Source organism: Periplaneta americana, chromosome 7 (assembly GCF_040183065.1).
Source record: "Periplaneta americana isolate PAMFEO1 chromosome 7, P.americana_PAMFEO1_priV1, whole genome shotgun sequence".
In the NCBI taxonomy this organism is placed as follows: Eukaryota; Metazoa; Arthropoda; class Insecta; order Blattodea; family Blattidae; genus Periplaneta; species Periplaneta americana.
This window is the reverse complement of record NC_091123.1, coordinates 170,371,945-170,386,657: the sequence shown is the minus strand read 5'-3', so window position 1 is coordinate 170,386,657 and position 14,713 is coordinate 170,371,945. Positions and strand designations below refer to the sequence as shown.

General features: G+C 34.8%; 1 protein-coding gene across 2 annotated transcripts in view; it reads left to right on the top strand.

Annotated features, from left to right (window-relative positions):
• Positions 1–14,713, top strand: part of LPCAT (lysophosphatidylcholine acyltransferase) — a 343,026-nt gene that overhangs the window by 164,983 nt on the left and 163,330 nt on the right. For both annotated transcript variants that reach the window (XM_069831815.1, XM_069831814.1), the window contains exon 2: positions 6,518–6,663. In XM_069831815.1, coding sequence (XP_069687916.1) covers positions 6,518–6,663 — 146 coding nt within the window. The remainder of the gene's footprint in view (positions 1–6,517; positions 6,664–14,713) is intronic.

Genomic DNA, 14,713 nt, shown 5'->3' with positions numbered 1-14,713 from the left:
GTGCTCATTTCGGCAACTGAGATGATTTAAGGAAAACGTAAACTGGAGTAAATTACATGAAAATGAACCTGTCTAAACTTGTCTCCATGACAACGTCATAGTTACTGTCACATCCTTTTTATGTAGAGGAACTTGAAATTTTAATCGCATTTTACGATAATATCGATTTTTAAAATACAACTTACGATTTTATATGCCTTTTAAATAAAATATTTGCAGAATAGCATTAAATTCACAGATTTATCTTATTGTATAGCATCTTCAAACTAAATATTCACTTTTATAAGAAAACAAAAAGCATTTTGATATTTATTTCAAACATTAAATAATTGAGATGTACTATAAACAGTAACATGAGCTGCTGCCAAGAAGTCCTAAAATAAATAAAGAAATAATAAAATATTTATATAAAATATATATAGGGGAAAGTTCGGTAGTATCGGACATCTGCTAATATCGGACAGTAATGTTTCCTTCATCTAGCTAAGTGAACACTGCTACTACCATCTGGTGGTAGATGAAAGAAACATCACTGTATTACCATCTGGTGGTAGATGAAAGAAACATCACTGTCCGATATTACCCGATGTCCGATGCTACCCAACTCTCCCCTACTGGTAAGAAGATGAGATCACAATGGGTACAAAAGGTACTAGTACAGTATCTTGTTTACGTAATATATTAGTGATTAAGAAAAATGATCAAATATCTAGAAATAAGTAGGTGACTGTGCAAAATAATGAAAAGCGGAACAAAACAGTAACGTTTTCGAAACATTTGCAATGAGTTAGTATACTCAGTTTACTGCGTGGCACTGCATTTCTAGATTCACCCATACGTGCTACATGCCCTGCGCCTCTCAAACGTCTGGATTTAATGTAGTAGTAATACTAATACATACTTACTGGCTTTTAAGGAACCCGGAGGTTCATTGCCGCCTTCACATAAGTCCGCCATTGGTCCCTATCCTGTGCAAGATTAAACCCAGTCTCTATCATCATATCCCACCTCCCTCAAATCCATTTTAATATTATCCTCCCATCTACGTCTCGGCCTCCCCAAAGGTCCTTTTCCCTCCGGTATCCCAACTAACACTCTATATGCATTTCTGGATTCGCTCATACGTGCTACATGCCCTGCCCGTCTCAAACGTCTGGATTTAATGTTCCTTATTATGTCAGGTGAAGAATACAATGCGTGCAGTTCTGTGTTGTGTAACTTTCTCCATTCTCCTTTAACTTCATCCCTCTTAGCCCCAAATATTTTCATAAGCAACTTATTCTCAAATACCCTAAACCTTTGTTCCTCTCTCAAAGTGAGAGTCCAAGTTTCACAACCATACAGAACAACCGGTAATGTAACTATTTTATAAATTCTAACTTTCAGATTTTTTGACAGCAGACTGGATGATAAAAGCTTCTCAACCGAATAATAACAGGCATTTCCCATATTTATTCTGTGTTTAATTTCCTCCCTAGTGCCATTTATATGTGTTACTGTTGTTAGTAATAATAATAATAGTAATAATACAAAAAACTTAAAATACCGATAATGCAGATTGTAAACAATTTTAATAATGACCTTCCCCATGACAAATTTCTGCGTATCCCACTGGTTTCACTTCAGTTTGTAAATATATTAACTTTGTAAGACAGTTTATACTCGTGAAATGAATTGAGACAGGAAGAAATTAAATGAAAGTGTTAATCAGCATGATATGAGATGATGGAGATTTTTACACGGAAAAATCGCGGGTGCTCGTGTAAAGGGGGTTAAGTATGATTTCGCTAAACTGAGATAAGTACAGACTTCAACTCTCCACAATTACTTTTTTTCTTGTGTTAAAGGGGTTAAATCATTCTCCCATCCATGATGCCGTTACAGTGCTCCGTATTTTGTGACAAAAGGGTTTTATTCAGTACTGAAGGAGAGAAGTTTACTTACCTTACAATTTGACTTAACCCCTTTACACGAGCACCCGCGAATAGAAGATTAGAAGTCTATTTAAATCGATAGAATATTATTTCTTTGCTTCGTATAAAGATTAATTCCAGAAATTTGGCGGGAAGATGTGAGTAGTGAACATTGTTACAGAATTGCATTCAGAAGTGTTTATCTGGATTCTTTTGGAGATGAGCAATTCACACTTGAATTTACAAAGCACTCATTTTTTCAAGTTAACGACGAAGTCTTCTGTCCCTGCATACCACAACGACTGGGGCATCTCTCCACCCCATATCCATTGTTGTGTGCAGCCACAATCCCAGCAGCTGACCTGCTGAAGCGCGGCATGTGTCGCATGAGCAGACACCAGTTGCTGACGTATTGTCCTGTTCCATTGTCGTCTGCGGTCAACTCTGGGAATAGTTCTCTTGTCCTAAACAGAATGCTTTGTATTGAATAGTATTACTCAGAGATTAGACTGTGAGTGTAATTCCATCACGAAATTGACTACTTGTTCTTTTCTGATGTGATGTATCATGGGAATAGCTATTCCTTGTCCAGTTCGTTATGCCCGTGTATTCGGCATTCGCAACTACCGGGCGGTACGGAATCATTCCTGTGCACTACAGCCCAAGTCGACTTTCATGCCTATGTAGGGGAGAGTCGGGTAGTATCGGACATCGGGTAATATCGGACAGTGAGTTTCTTTCATCTACCACACGATGATAGTACCTGATTGACATGGTTACGTTTCTGTGATGTCGCATAGAGAAACGTAACCATGTCATTCAGATACTACCATATGGTGGTAGATGAAAGAAACGCACTGTCCGATACTACCCGATGTCCGATACTACCCGACTCTCCCCTATACGTGATATTTATTCTGACAAGAGAAAAGAGTAACTTAAATTAATTAATAATTACATCTATCATAAATCCATTAGGAGAAAATCCACAAACGATTAGGGAAAACACGGAAATTTTACTTGAAGCAAGTAAAGCGATCGGTTTAGAAGTAAATCCCGAAAAGACAAAGTATATGATTATGTCTCGTGGCCAGAATATTGTACGAAATGGAAATATAAAAATTGGAGATTTATCCTTCGAAGGGGTGGAAAAATTCAAATATCTTGGAGTAACAGTAACAAATATAAATGACACTCGGGAAGAAATTAAACGCAGAATAAATATGGGAAATGCGTGTTATTATTCGGTTGAGAAGCTTTTATCATCTAGTCTGCTGTCAAAAAATCTGAAAGTTAGAATTTATAAAACAGTTATATTACCGGTTGTTCTGTATGGTTGTGAAACTTGGACTCTCACTCTGAGAGAGGATAATAGGTTAAGGGTGTTTGATAATAAGGTGCTTAGGAAAATATTTGGGGCTAAGCGGTATGAAGTTACAGGAGAATGGAGAAAGTTACACAACACAGAACTGCACGCATTGTATTCTTCACCTGATATAATTAGGAACATTAAATCCAGACGTTTGAGATGGGCAGGGCATGTAGCACGTATGGGCGAATCCAGAAATGCATATAGAGTGTTAGTTGGGAGGCCGGAGGGAAAAAGACGTTTGGGGATGCCGAGACGTAGATGGGAGGATAATATTAAAATGGATTTGAGGGAGGTGGGATATGATGATAGAGACTGGATTAATCTTGCACAGGATAGGGAACGATGGCGGGCTTATGTGAGGGCGGCAATGAACCTGCGGGTTCCTTAAAAGCCATTTGTAAGTAAGTAAGTATCATAAATTCATAAATCAATCGACCTATTACCTAAAAGCCAAATTGGCTAATCTCTTATATTGAGACAACTCATCCTGCCTTAGGTATTTCCGTGGTTTTCCTAAGGCGTTAAGACAAATGTCGGGATGAGCCCTAAAAGAAATGGGCCACAGAGCTATATGCCCTTCGCCATAAATTCCCTTTTTTTTCTAACAAACAACTTAATGCCCTACTTCAGAGTCTATAAAATTACTAAATATTAATTCAACATTAGTAGAACCTAAATGTCTCACATCTGCTGGTCTAAAGCATAGCATTAATTTTGGCCCTCGGTTGTACAATGCTTTAACTAAATTACACCCAGAACTTCTAACATGTAACCCACTAACATATAACAAAAAAATTAGAAACGTGTTAGTATCTCCAATTTGATTAAATAAATTTATAGCCTATGTATATGAATTAATCAACCTATATTATATTTGTATTCTAAAATTTTGAAATATATATATATATATATATATATATATATATATATATATATATACTCGTATATAGTCCTACTTTTCACGTGCGATATTATTTTTCTCTAGTGTTAATATTATATTATATAATTCCATTGCCGCTGTAATTTAAAAATTTAAATTTTAGTTCCTATTTTATTTTACTTATTTACTATTATTATTATTATTATTATTATTATTATTATTATTATTTTTATTATTATTATTATTATTTTATTTTCTATATTTCTCTTATATTAATATTGTATTATATAATTTCTGTAACTGTAATTTTAATTCTATTTCCTATTTTATTATATTTTATATTCTCTTATAGGCCTATTAATATTATATCTGAACTGCGACCGAACACGAGCGCTGCTCATTCGGTCTCAAATTTTGTTAATACTACAGTATCTCCTTTTTTATATTGTTTGTATTATTTTATTTCTATTTCTCTTGTTTGTAATTATATTATTTATTCTGTATATTTAAATTTAAATAAATAAATAAATAAATAAAATGTGCAACGTCACTCATGTAGTCCCAATGCGAAAGGGCAGGGAACCTTTCAATTTGCAGATTCAGAATTCACGGCGTCTCTCCTAGCGGTCTTCACCTGCCTGGTCATCGAACAACAGACGACAGAGTCTGATACCTCCTGCACTACGAAATGACACAGTTCATTTCAATGTGCAGATTTACACCAGCCATCTCCTCCTCGTCCCGTCCCCCTCGCGTATGTGGTACCTAAGAGGTTACGTCCATTTTCGGCTTTCCCCTTCAAAAATTTTCTAGAGCTCCTTCAGTGGAGCAGCGTAACCCGGAGTGAGACTAGTGGCCAACAGGCTTGGAGCTCACATATTTAGATTATTGCAGCCCCCGAACCCCTTGCAAGGACGCGTTTTGCGTACCTTTTAAATTTGCCCTCCCAATTCACCTCTTTCAATTCAATTCAATTTAAAAGAGTAACTTCTGGTTCTGCAAAGAAATATTTCAATGTAACATTTGTTGGGATCAAATTCTGCACATTTAAATGCCAAAACTAAAATTTTTTCAGTCAGTTATTATCATAATACACTGCTGTCTTAAATTATTGACTGAGCATATTGGGAATTAAATCAATGGCTTTTCCAAAACACGCTATGAAATGATGGACAATCCCTACACTGAAATATCATTCGTACTTCGGTACATCACAATAATACCGCAATCTACTATATACAGTCACGAAGCTTGGGATGATTTTTTGCATTTCTCGCAATAGTTGCTAGCCGCTTGGAGCGCTGTGAGTACTAGGAACAATAGATTGTGTCACTGCCATTGTGATCTAATACAGGCCGTAAGGCAGATCATGTGACTCGCGTTTCAATCATATAAATTAATTGGAATGCATAAAGAATAACATATATTTCTCTACAATGTAGTGTAATTGCATTAATAAAATTTAAAACAATGATTATGAGACATTTCAGATATAATTCACTTGCGAGTAATACTATTTTTGGTGTGAAAATTACGTTGTTCGTATGTGTAATACCTGTCTTTATTTCGATTAAATGTTGCGAAATTCTTGTACATTCATTTATGCACGATTCAATAATTTTCAGTTGCACCGCACGGATATTTAGATATGTTGAAATTATAGGTTATGTTTACTGTACCAGTTGCCTCTTTCTGTCTAATTTTAGTGGTCTCTAATGCCCTCCCATTACATATGTATGTTATGCAACTCGATGTTATGTCATATGGAAATTATAGGTTTTATTTACTATATTTAACTTATACTCCTATATTCGCAATTATGCATTATAATTAAACATAATGTCATTTATGTATGTATGGCATATTTTTTCAGTAAAATATACAGGACATTTGTTAATTAAAGAAAAAATATTTTGAAAAATCGATTTTTTTTAAGTCTTGAGCTGTACCTAACCACTTAATATAGGCTTACTTGTAATGTGGAAGGAACCAAGCGAGTTTTTCTCCTGTATGATTAGGAAATCTTAAAGATGTCATCTTTAACTGCCAGATTCAATTAAAGTATAAAAATTACTAAATTTAAACTAAACGTCCTTTTCCCCTGGTCCCTTCTAAAAAGTGTGTCTGTTTTGAGAAAAATTAATTTTTGTTTTTTTTTTTTAATTCAATTGTAAATTTACAGATACGAATATAATTATAAGGAAAATTTTATAACTCGCTTTGTTGTTCCTGATAAGGTTATAAACTAGCAAGTAATAATAAAATTCGTTATGTAATATGAAATACATTTTCTGTGTGAAGAATAGCCTATGTCTTAACTCGGCATTTACTAACTACTTTTCTTCTTTGCAGACTGCGATTTTCACGGTGGCAGTGTTACCCTTCAGAGTGTTCGCCATCATGTTGCTTCTTATCATGGCGTGGATTCTCGCCTGTGTGGGCCTCATGGGATTATCAGAAAAAGAGCTCCGACAGCGACCTATAACAGGGTGGAGGCGGTAAGTACTATAAGCCTCTATAGCTGCGCTATGCGCCGCTTCATTATTCCACGGCCTCCGAAAGGCCTATTTATTAATAAGGGTAACAATGAGTTGGTCAACATGCGACACTTCCACATTAATTGTTATGTAAACCCACAGCCTCCTTTTCTCCTCGTTAATGTTAGTTTGGTTTAGTAGGTCATAATCTTGAGGGCGGTGATTCTAGTTTACGTGCACAAAGCCATGTACTGCAGATCTTTCTGAGAAGCTTTTTAGTTGACAGTATACTGTTACCAACAAAACATAGATCTCTGGAAGATATTTGATTTCGATTGAAGATGAGGCTTCAGAATATTTTTAATTTTCTTCGACATTGATCTTATACATTACATTGTGTCTTCGAATAAAGATTTCGATATGAAAAATAATTCATATTATGGTATCGGTGCTATCGAATTATCGTTTTACTGCTTACAGCTCCAATTCATACCCTACTTAATGTCTTGAATGATTTTATATGAAACTAGTGGCTTGTGCAGCAAATGCTGCAAACTAAGTTCATTAGAAGTTCAAATAAAAATGCTTCATATTAATATTCATGAAGAATACCAGACATTTTCAAAGGTAATGCAGTAGCTATTTCAGGACATTGCGGATTGTAGGTGAGAGTTAAGAAAATGTCAGGTTTGTCATGTTTTCGAACAAAAGACATAGAATTTTGGTATAGCTGCTGCATGTTTCGTGAGCTATCCTGAATATAGAGGGCAGAATCACTTTTTCCCCACTAAGAGATTTTGCTGAGGTGACTGGGAGACTACAAAAATCTTATAGGTCTCTTATTTTATCAGTAAGTAATACCTTTTGGTCTCTTCTTAGGAACTGTAATTTTTGCGCTTCCTTCAGACAATACTGATCTACCAAATACTGCTGGATTAACTTATGTGACTAATGAATATGTGAGAAATGGTTACGAACAGCAATCCGAAATGGTAAAAACTGAAGTAAAGTTTTTCTATTGGGCTTGTTTTGCTGGCTGTATTGCAATTATGTTTCATCAGAGAAGGGGAGGGGATACATTTAATCAGATCACAGTGAGGGCTTAATACAGTCCCCATTGTTTGCCATGAACAACATAATGAAAGCCATTAGTTCTCAAAACTGACGAGAGATGGGTTTTGGAAAATAGGAAAATTATGTAGAAAAATTGTCATTTCATTGAAAACTACTATTTTTTTCGCACATTCTTGGATGCCAAGCTTCAAAATGAGGGATCATTCATTAAAATCCGTTCAGCCGTTTTTCCGTAATTACCATTATCAGTTCAAATTATATTATATAGATGTTAGTAGAAATAGTGACAGAAGTTGTCGATGGATTCTTTTCAATGATTCCAATAAGTCTAGTATTTTAAATGTTAACGTTAAATTTCGAATAAATCGTTTTGATATTGATTGGACTGTATATATCTTTATAGGAAGGATTTGATCATTGATGACAAATTTTTTTTTTTATCTCCAGGTCAGTAGAAGATTCCATAGTCTTGAATTAAATATACGTACATAATATCGTGCATATTTCTGTAATATAGCAGCTTCCAGTTGAGGCCTGTGGTTTCTCTGAAAAAACTCATTTAAGTTTCTTTAGGCTAAATCTGATTTTCATGTAAATTTCGACGTGCCAGTAACACTCGGTGCATATAAAGGTTTATGAAAGGCTTACTTTATGAATAAATATATTGATATTATGAATATTAATATGCTGAGTATGAGCTTATAAAATTATGCAAGTTTTATTAACAACAGTACCGTCATTTCCCATAACTATGGTTCTGGGACATCACTATGATCCACGATACAACCATTCAGAAAACATTGTAGAAGTAACATAGACCGTTCGTAGATAGCTGCAGTGACTTGACTTCAAACTACAGTACAGCAAAAATATACAGTAGATAAACGAGGTACTACAGTACTTAACAAAAGTTTAAGACCATGAGCAAATTTCATATAATTATTTTCTGGTCCTATATTTTTGTTTCTATTTCCCACATGAATATTTTGTCAATTATTTGGACTGTGAGATATCTATCGACGCAAAGAAAGTAAAATTATGACATTTAGTTTTCGAGTTATGATTTTAATGAAATATTTTGTTACTGTAAAAAATGCTGCATTTATAATTACGGAATAATTTATTCATGCTAAACCACCATGTTTATTGTAGTGATGATTTTTTTCAAGCAATTTGAGAAGTGTGAGAACACAAAATTTTATTTTCGTTTTATAATTTTTTGCATATTTTTCCAAAATAAGGAAAATAATAGTAGAAATAACGTTAAGTAAAGGCATTCATAGCTTCACTGTGGAATAAGCTAACGTAACCGGACCTACGCCAATCGAAAGTAGTCCTGGCACATTGGCACCAGAAAGAAAAATTAAAAAAAAATTATTTTCGTTTTATAATTTTTGCATATTTTTCCAAAATAAGGAAAATAATAATAATAGTAGAAATAACGTTAAGTAAAGACATTCATAGCTTCACTACGAAATCACGTACTTTCGATTGGCGTAGGTCCGGTTACGTTAGCTTATTCCACAGTGAAGCTATGAATGCCTTTACTTAACGTTATTTCTACTATTATTTTCCTTATTTTGGAAAAATATGCAAAAAATTATAAAACGAAAATAAATTTTTTTAAATTTTTCTTTCTGGTGCCAATGTGTTCTCACACTTCTCAAATTGCTTGAAAAAAATCATCACTACAATAAATATGTTGGTTTAGCATGAATAAATTATTCCGTAATTATAAATGTAGCATTTTTTACAGTAACAAAATATTTCATTAAAATCATAACTCGAAAACTAAATGTCATAATTTTACTTTCTTTGCGTCGATAGATGTCTCACAGTCCACATAATTGACAAAATATTCATGTGGGAAATAGAAACAAAAATATAGGACCAGGAAATAATTATATGAAATTTGCTCATGGTCTTAAACTTTTGTTAAGTACTGTACGTTATGGAGTACAAAATTTGAATGGTTGTTTCGTGAACCATAGTTGTGTTCCAGGACCGTAGTTATGGGAAATGACGGTACCTATTTTAAGAAGTATCGGTACTTACATGATTATTACCTTATTTTTAACTGAAATAATTATTCTAAATATGTGGCAACTATGTTTAAACATTATACAGTGTCCCCAAAAATTTGCATTTGATCTTTCTGCAACTAAAGAACAAAATACGAGGAATTTAATCTCGATAGTCCCTTCCCTATAAAAAAAAAAACACATTGGTGGCTGCATAACCTGTTTTAAGCGTACGGTTCGTAAATATTAATGATTGAAGAGGTAATATTCATCTTCGACAAAGTTCCTATTTTATTTATTTTTTTTTTTATTCGTGCATCTCGTTCTCAAATTCTCGTTTAGGTTCATGAACATTCAGTTTACTCGTATCAGTGTGGCGGTGATTAATGCAACAATAATGAGACGTCGGTAGAGCCGCTAAGTCCTACCGGCAAGCACCGTCTTTGTCCACCACAAATTATAGTTGGACTCACCGGGATTCGAAACCGGGTTATCAGCGTGAAAATCCAACGCTTCATGTATTCGACTAATAAGTGATGTTTGTTGTTGTTTAGTCAACTGTACGAAGACAGGTTTGAACCTCACAAGTGACACCAATAAGGCATCACTCATGAGGCAACTAAGCCAGGAATTAATGGGGTAGGTCAGTGCTGGAGTCAGGTAGCAGTGATGGGTAAGGACGAGGTCGATTCCGGAATAAGCGAAACAACACTGCATTGCAACAGGGTGTCCCATATCTATGGCTACTATTAAAACTGCATTTTCCTTAGTTTCGAACGCAGATATAAATGCAATATTGTTGAGTGAGTAGTCATATAAAGAAAAGACAAGAAAGTATATATAACAGCAAGAAAAGTGCAAACAAATACATATTACAATAAAAAAGGCAAAAAAAAATCAAGATCAAACTTCATCAGAATGCTTCATTTTTCATGATTCGTGCACATTTACTAAAAGCCTTTAAATACGAACATTCAAATAAAATAGGCATTTTCCTAATGGGAAATGCCTGTTATTATTCGGTTGAGAAGCTTTTATCATCCAATCTGCTGTCAAAAAATCTGAAAGTTAGAATTTATAAAACAGTTATATTACCGGTTGTTCTTTATGGTTGTGAAACTTGGACTCTCACGTTGAGAGAGGAACAGAGATTAAGGGTGTTTGAGAATAAGGTGCTTAGGAAAATATTTGGGGCTAAGAGGGATGAAGTTACAGGAGAATGGAGAAAGTTACATAACACAGAACATGCACGCATTGTTTTCTTCACCTGACATAATTAGGAACATTAAATCCAGACGTTTGAGATGGGCAGGGCATGTAGCATGTATGGGCGAATCCAGAAATGCATATAGTGTGTTAGTTGGGAGGCCGGACGGAAAAAGACCTTTGGGGAGGCCGAGACGTAGATGGGAAGATAATATTAAAATAGATTTGAGGGAAGTGGGATATGATGATAGAGACTGGATTAATCTTGCTCAGGATAGGGACCAATGGCGGGCTTATGTGAGGGCGGCAATGAACCTCCGGGTTCCTTAAAAGCCAGTAAGTAGGTATTTTCCTAAACATCAGATGTCTACTTATTACCTTTTGACTTTTGCGGCTTAAAAAATTACTTTCATAAAGATTCCAGTACGCAAGTGTGATTTCTAACATACCACTTTGTGCACCTATTTCCTGAGGGTACAATGGTTCATCAGTAAGGCCATTAGAAACGTAAAGTGGGTAAAGTGACAAAAAGTTGAATGTTAACATGAATAAATATAGCGTTGCTAGCACGAGATCGTTAGGACAGAACTGTCTTAAAATAGGTGAAAATAGAACTTGTAAAACATAGTGGTGGAAATGTCATAGTTATCAAGGCTGAAGAGAAACTTGACACACAGTGCTAGTGGTACATTTTAACTCGGAGCTCCTGCAGGCAATCCATTCGCCCAAGAGGCTTCCTTCTTTTGAAAGTTATCATTAAAATTAACTATTTAGAGCCTAGTGTGACTTCTGGAAAGCATCTTAGCCTACTTCACATATGAATGACTCGGTGGTTCGTGAATAATTTGTAAGGCGTTCTATTAGCGGGAATTTGCGTGGTCATACTATTTGGACCAGTAATTAGCAGCCTTCAGTAATTAGCATGATTACGCGTGATTAGTCCCCTTTCTGTGTCAGTAAATAGAAACGACAGAGATTAGTTTGTGCCTAGAGGACTCGTGGGTGTAGCTACAGAAGAGATTTTCCGTTCAAAATTCTAAAGATACAGGACGATTTCTCTTAAACTCACATGTTTACAGGGAAATTGTGGATTAATGATATAGATAATTGTGGGTTTTAATAATAATAATAATAATAATAATAATAATTTGACATCTTCCGATTGCCCTTTCTCCATTCTTTTCTATCGCGCCATAGATCAGCTTCCAGTTCCTTGTTGTCATCATTGTTGTTATCCCATCTCGCCAGATAGTTCTTGGTTTTTCTGCTTTTCCTTCTTGGTACTGATATTCACCCGAATACACTTTTGGGAAGCCTGTGTATTGGTGTCCCTCAGAGTACAGTTCTTGGTCCTAGTTTGCTTTTTGATATACTATACATTAATGACTTATTAGCAATTGATTTACAAAACCACAAAAGTGTATTGTATTCCTATGTAGATGGTACAGTATTATTGTTTGTTTGTTGTTGGCACGACACTTATTTTAACGTAAATAATGGTTTAATTTAGTAATAGCATGACTTGATTCGAATATTCTTTCTCATAACACTGCTAAAACTACAGTTACTCATTAACTTACTTACTTTTAAGGAACCCGCAGGTTCATTGCCGCCCTTACATAAGCCCGGCATCGGTCCCTATCCTGTACAAGATTAATCCAGTCTCTATCATGATATCCCACCTCCCTCAAACCCATTTTAATATTATCCTCCGATCTATGTCTCGGCCTCCCCAACGGTCTTTTTCCCTCCGGCCTCTCAACTAACACTCTATGTGCATTTCTGGATTCGTCCATACGTACTACATGCCCTGCCCATCTCAAACTTCTGGATTTAATGTTCCTAATTATGTCACGTGAAGAATAAAATGCGTGCAGTTCTGCGTTGTGTAACCTTCTCCATTCTCCTGTAACTTCATCCTCTTAGCCCCAAATATTTTCCTAAGAACCTCATTCTCAAACACCCTTAATCTCTGTTCCTCTCTCAAAGTGAGAGTCCAAGTTTTACAACCATACAGAACAACCGGTAATATAACTGTTTTATAAATTCTAACTTTCAGATTTTTTGACAGCAGACCAGATGACAAATTATTCTCAACCGAATAACAACAGGCATTTCCCATATTTATTCTGCGTTTAATTTCATCCCGAGTGCCATTCACTGTTGCTCCAAGATATTTGAATTTTTCCACCTCTTCGAAGGATAAATCTCCAATTCTCATGCAACTAGTAAATCTTATAATTTGCCTAATTCTCTCTTAAACATTAAGGGCCGTATTCATAGACATTCTTAGCGCGGGCTTTCGGTGGATGATCAGCGAACTAACGTTTTTCGTATTCATAAACCAGTGTCAGCGATATGATATGATATGATATGAATACTGTTTAGCACGCTCGTAGCGCGGGCTAGCGAAATGTCTATGAATAGCACCCTAAAGTACTCAATTTTGGTTGTTCCTCATTTTGCTGTAATTGTCCAATTATAAATGAATCTTCAGAGGTAAATATTTAGGAATCATTATTGATAAACATCTGAAATGCGACAAACATATCAACTACCTTTGTAACAAATTACGAAGAATTATATTTACTTTGTTCAGTTACGAAATTGCTTACCAATGGATGTACTAAAGAGGCCTACAGTTTACCTTGCCTTATTTCAGTCTATATTTTATTTTAATTTTATTTTATTGGGTTATTTTACGACGTTGTATCAACATCTAGGTTAGTTAGCGTCTGAATGATATGAAGGTGGTAACCAACCAATCACATGACGTTACGCATGCAGTAACTTTAGTTATGCAATTTGTTTCAAGTAACACACCTTCTTTAGGTGTTTGCCTTGTCTGGATTTCATAAGAAACATGAGGAGGCCAGCCTCCAATAATACAGAATCATTTGAACAAAAAGTTACATATACACAACAGAAATTATTGGATCAATTGGCTAGTAAAGCTGTGTGGGCCTATGATGTTATAATTTCCAAGAGCGTTGAGAAGTGGATTTGGATGCTCTTGTACATATCTGCCGTAGAGATGAGTATGCCGGTGAAATGAGTCCGGGGTCCAGCACCGAAAGTTACCCATCATTTGCTCATATTGGGTTGAGGGAAAACCCCGGAAAAAAAATCTCGACCAGGTAACTTGCCCCGACCGGGATAGGGAAGTGCTTATAAAACTAGTCTTAATCCACTAGATTTATTACAGGGAAGAATAATTAAAATATGTATAAAACTATTGGTTATTCTACCAAAAAATTGTTTTCAGAATTTGAACTCTCAAAAATAGATCAAATTTATATCAATGCATTATTAAATTTTATACACAAAAATCACGTATATTTCCGATCATATACTCACAAACACAAAACCAAAGGCATGGATACAATACGTTTGTTTGAACCCAAGTGTTTAACGAGCACTGCTTTTAATCATAGCACTAATATCGTCCCTAGAATTTGTAACAAATTAATAAAGAAATGCCCACATCTATTTACCTCTAACAGTTTGAAATTTAAGAATGTAAGTAAGCAGTTTTTATGAGTAATGATTAATTTTTAGATATTATTATATTGTAATTTATGTGTCTACATTTATTATGTATCGAATCCTCCCCTGAGCGCGAGAACACTCTCTTTCAGGGGAGTGCTAGAATTTTGTTAATTTATAATTTCTTTGCATTGTATTTATCTCGCATTAAACAATATAATAATAATAATAATAATAATAATAATAATAATAATAATAATAATAATATTATTATTATTATTATT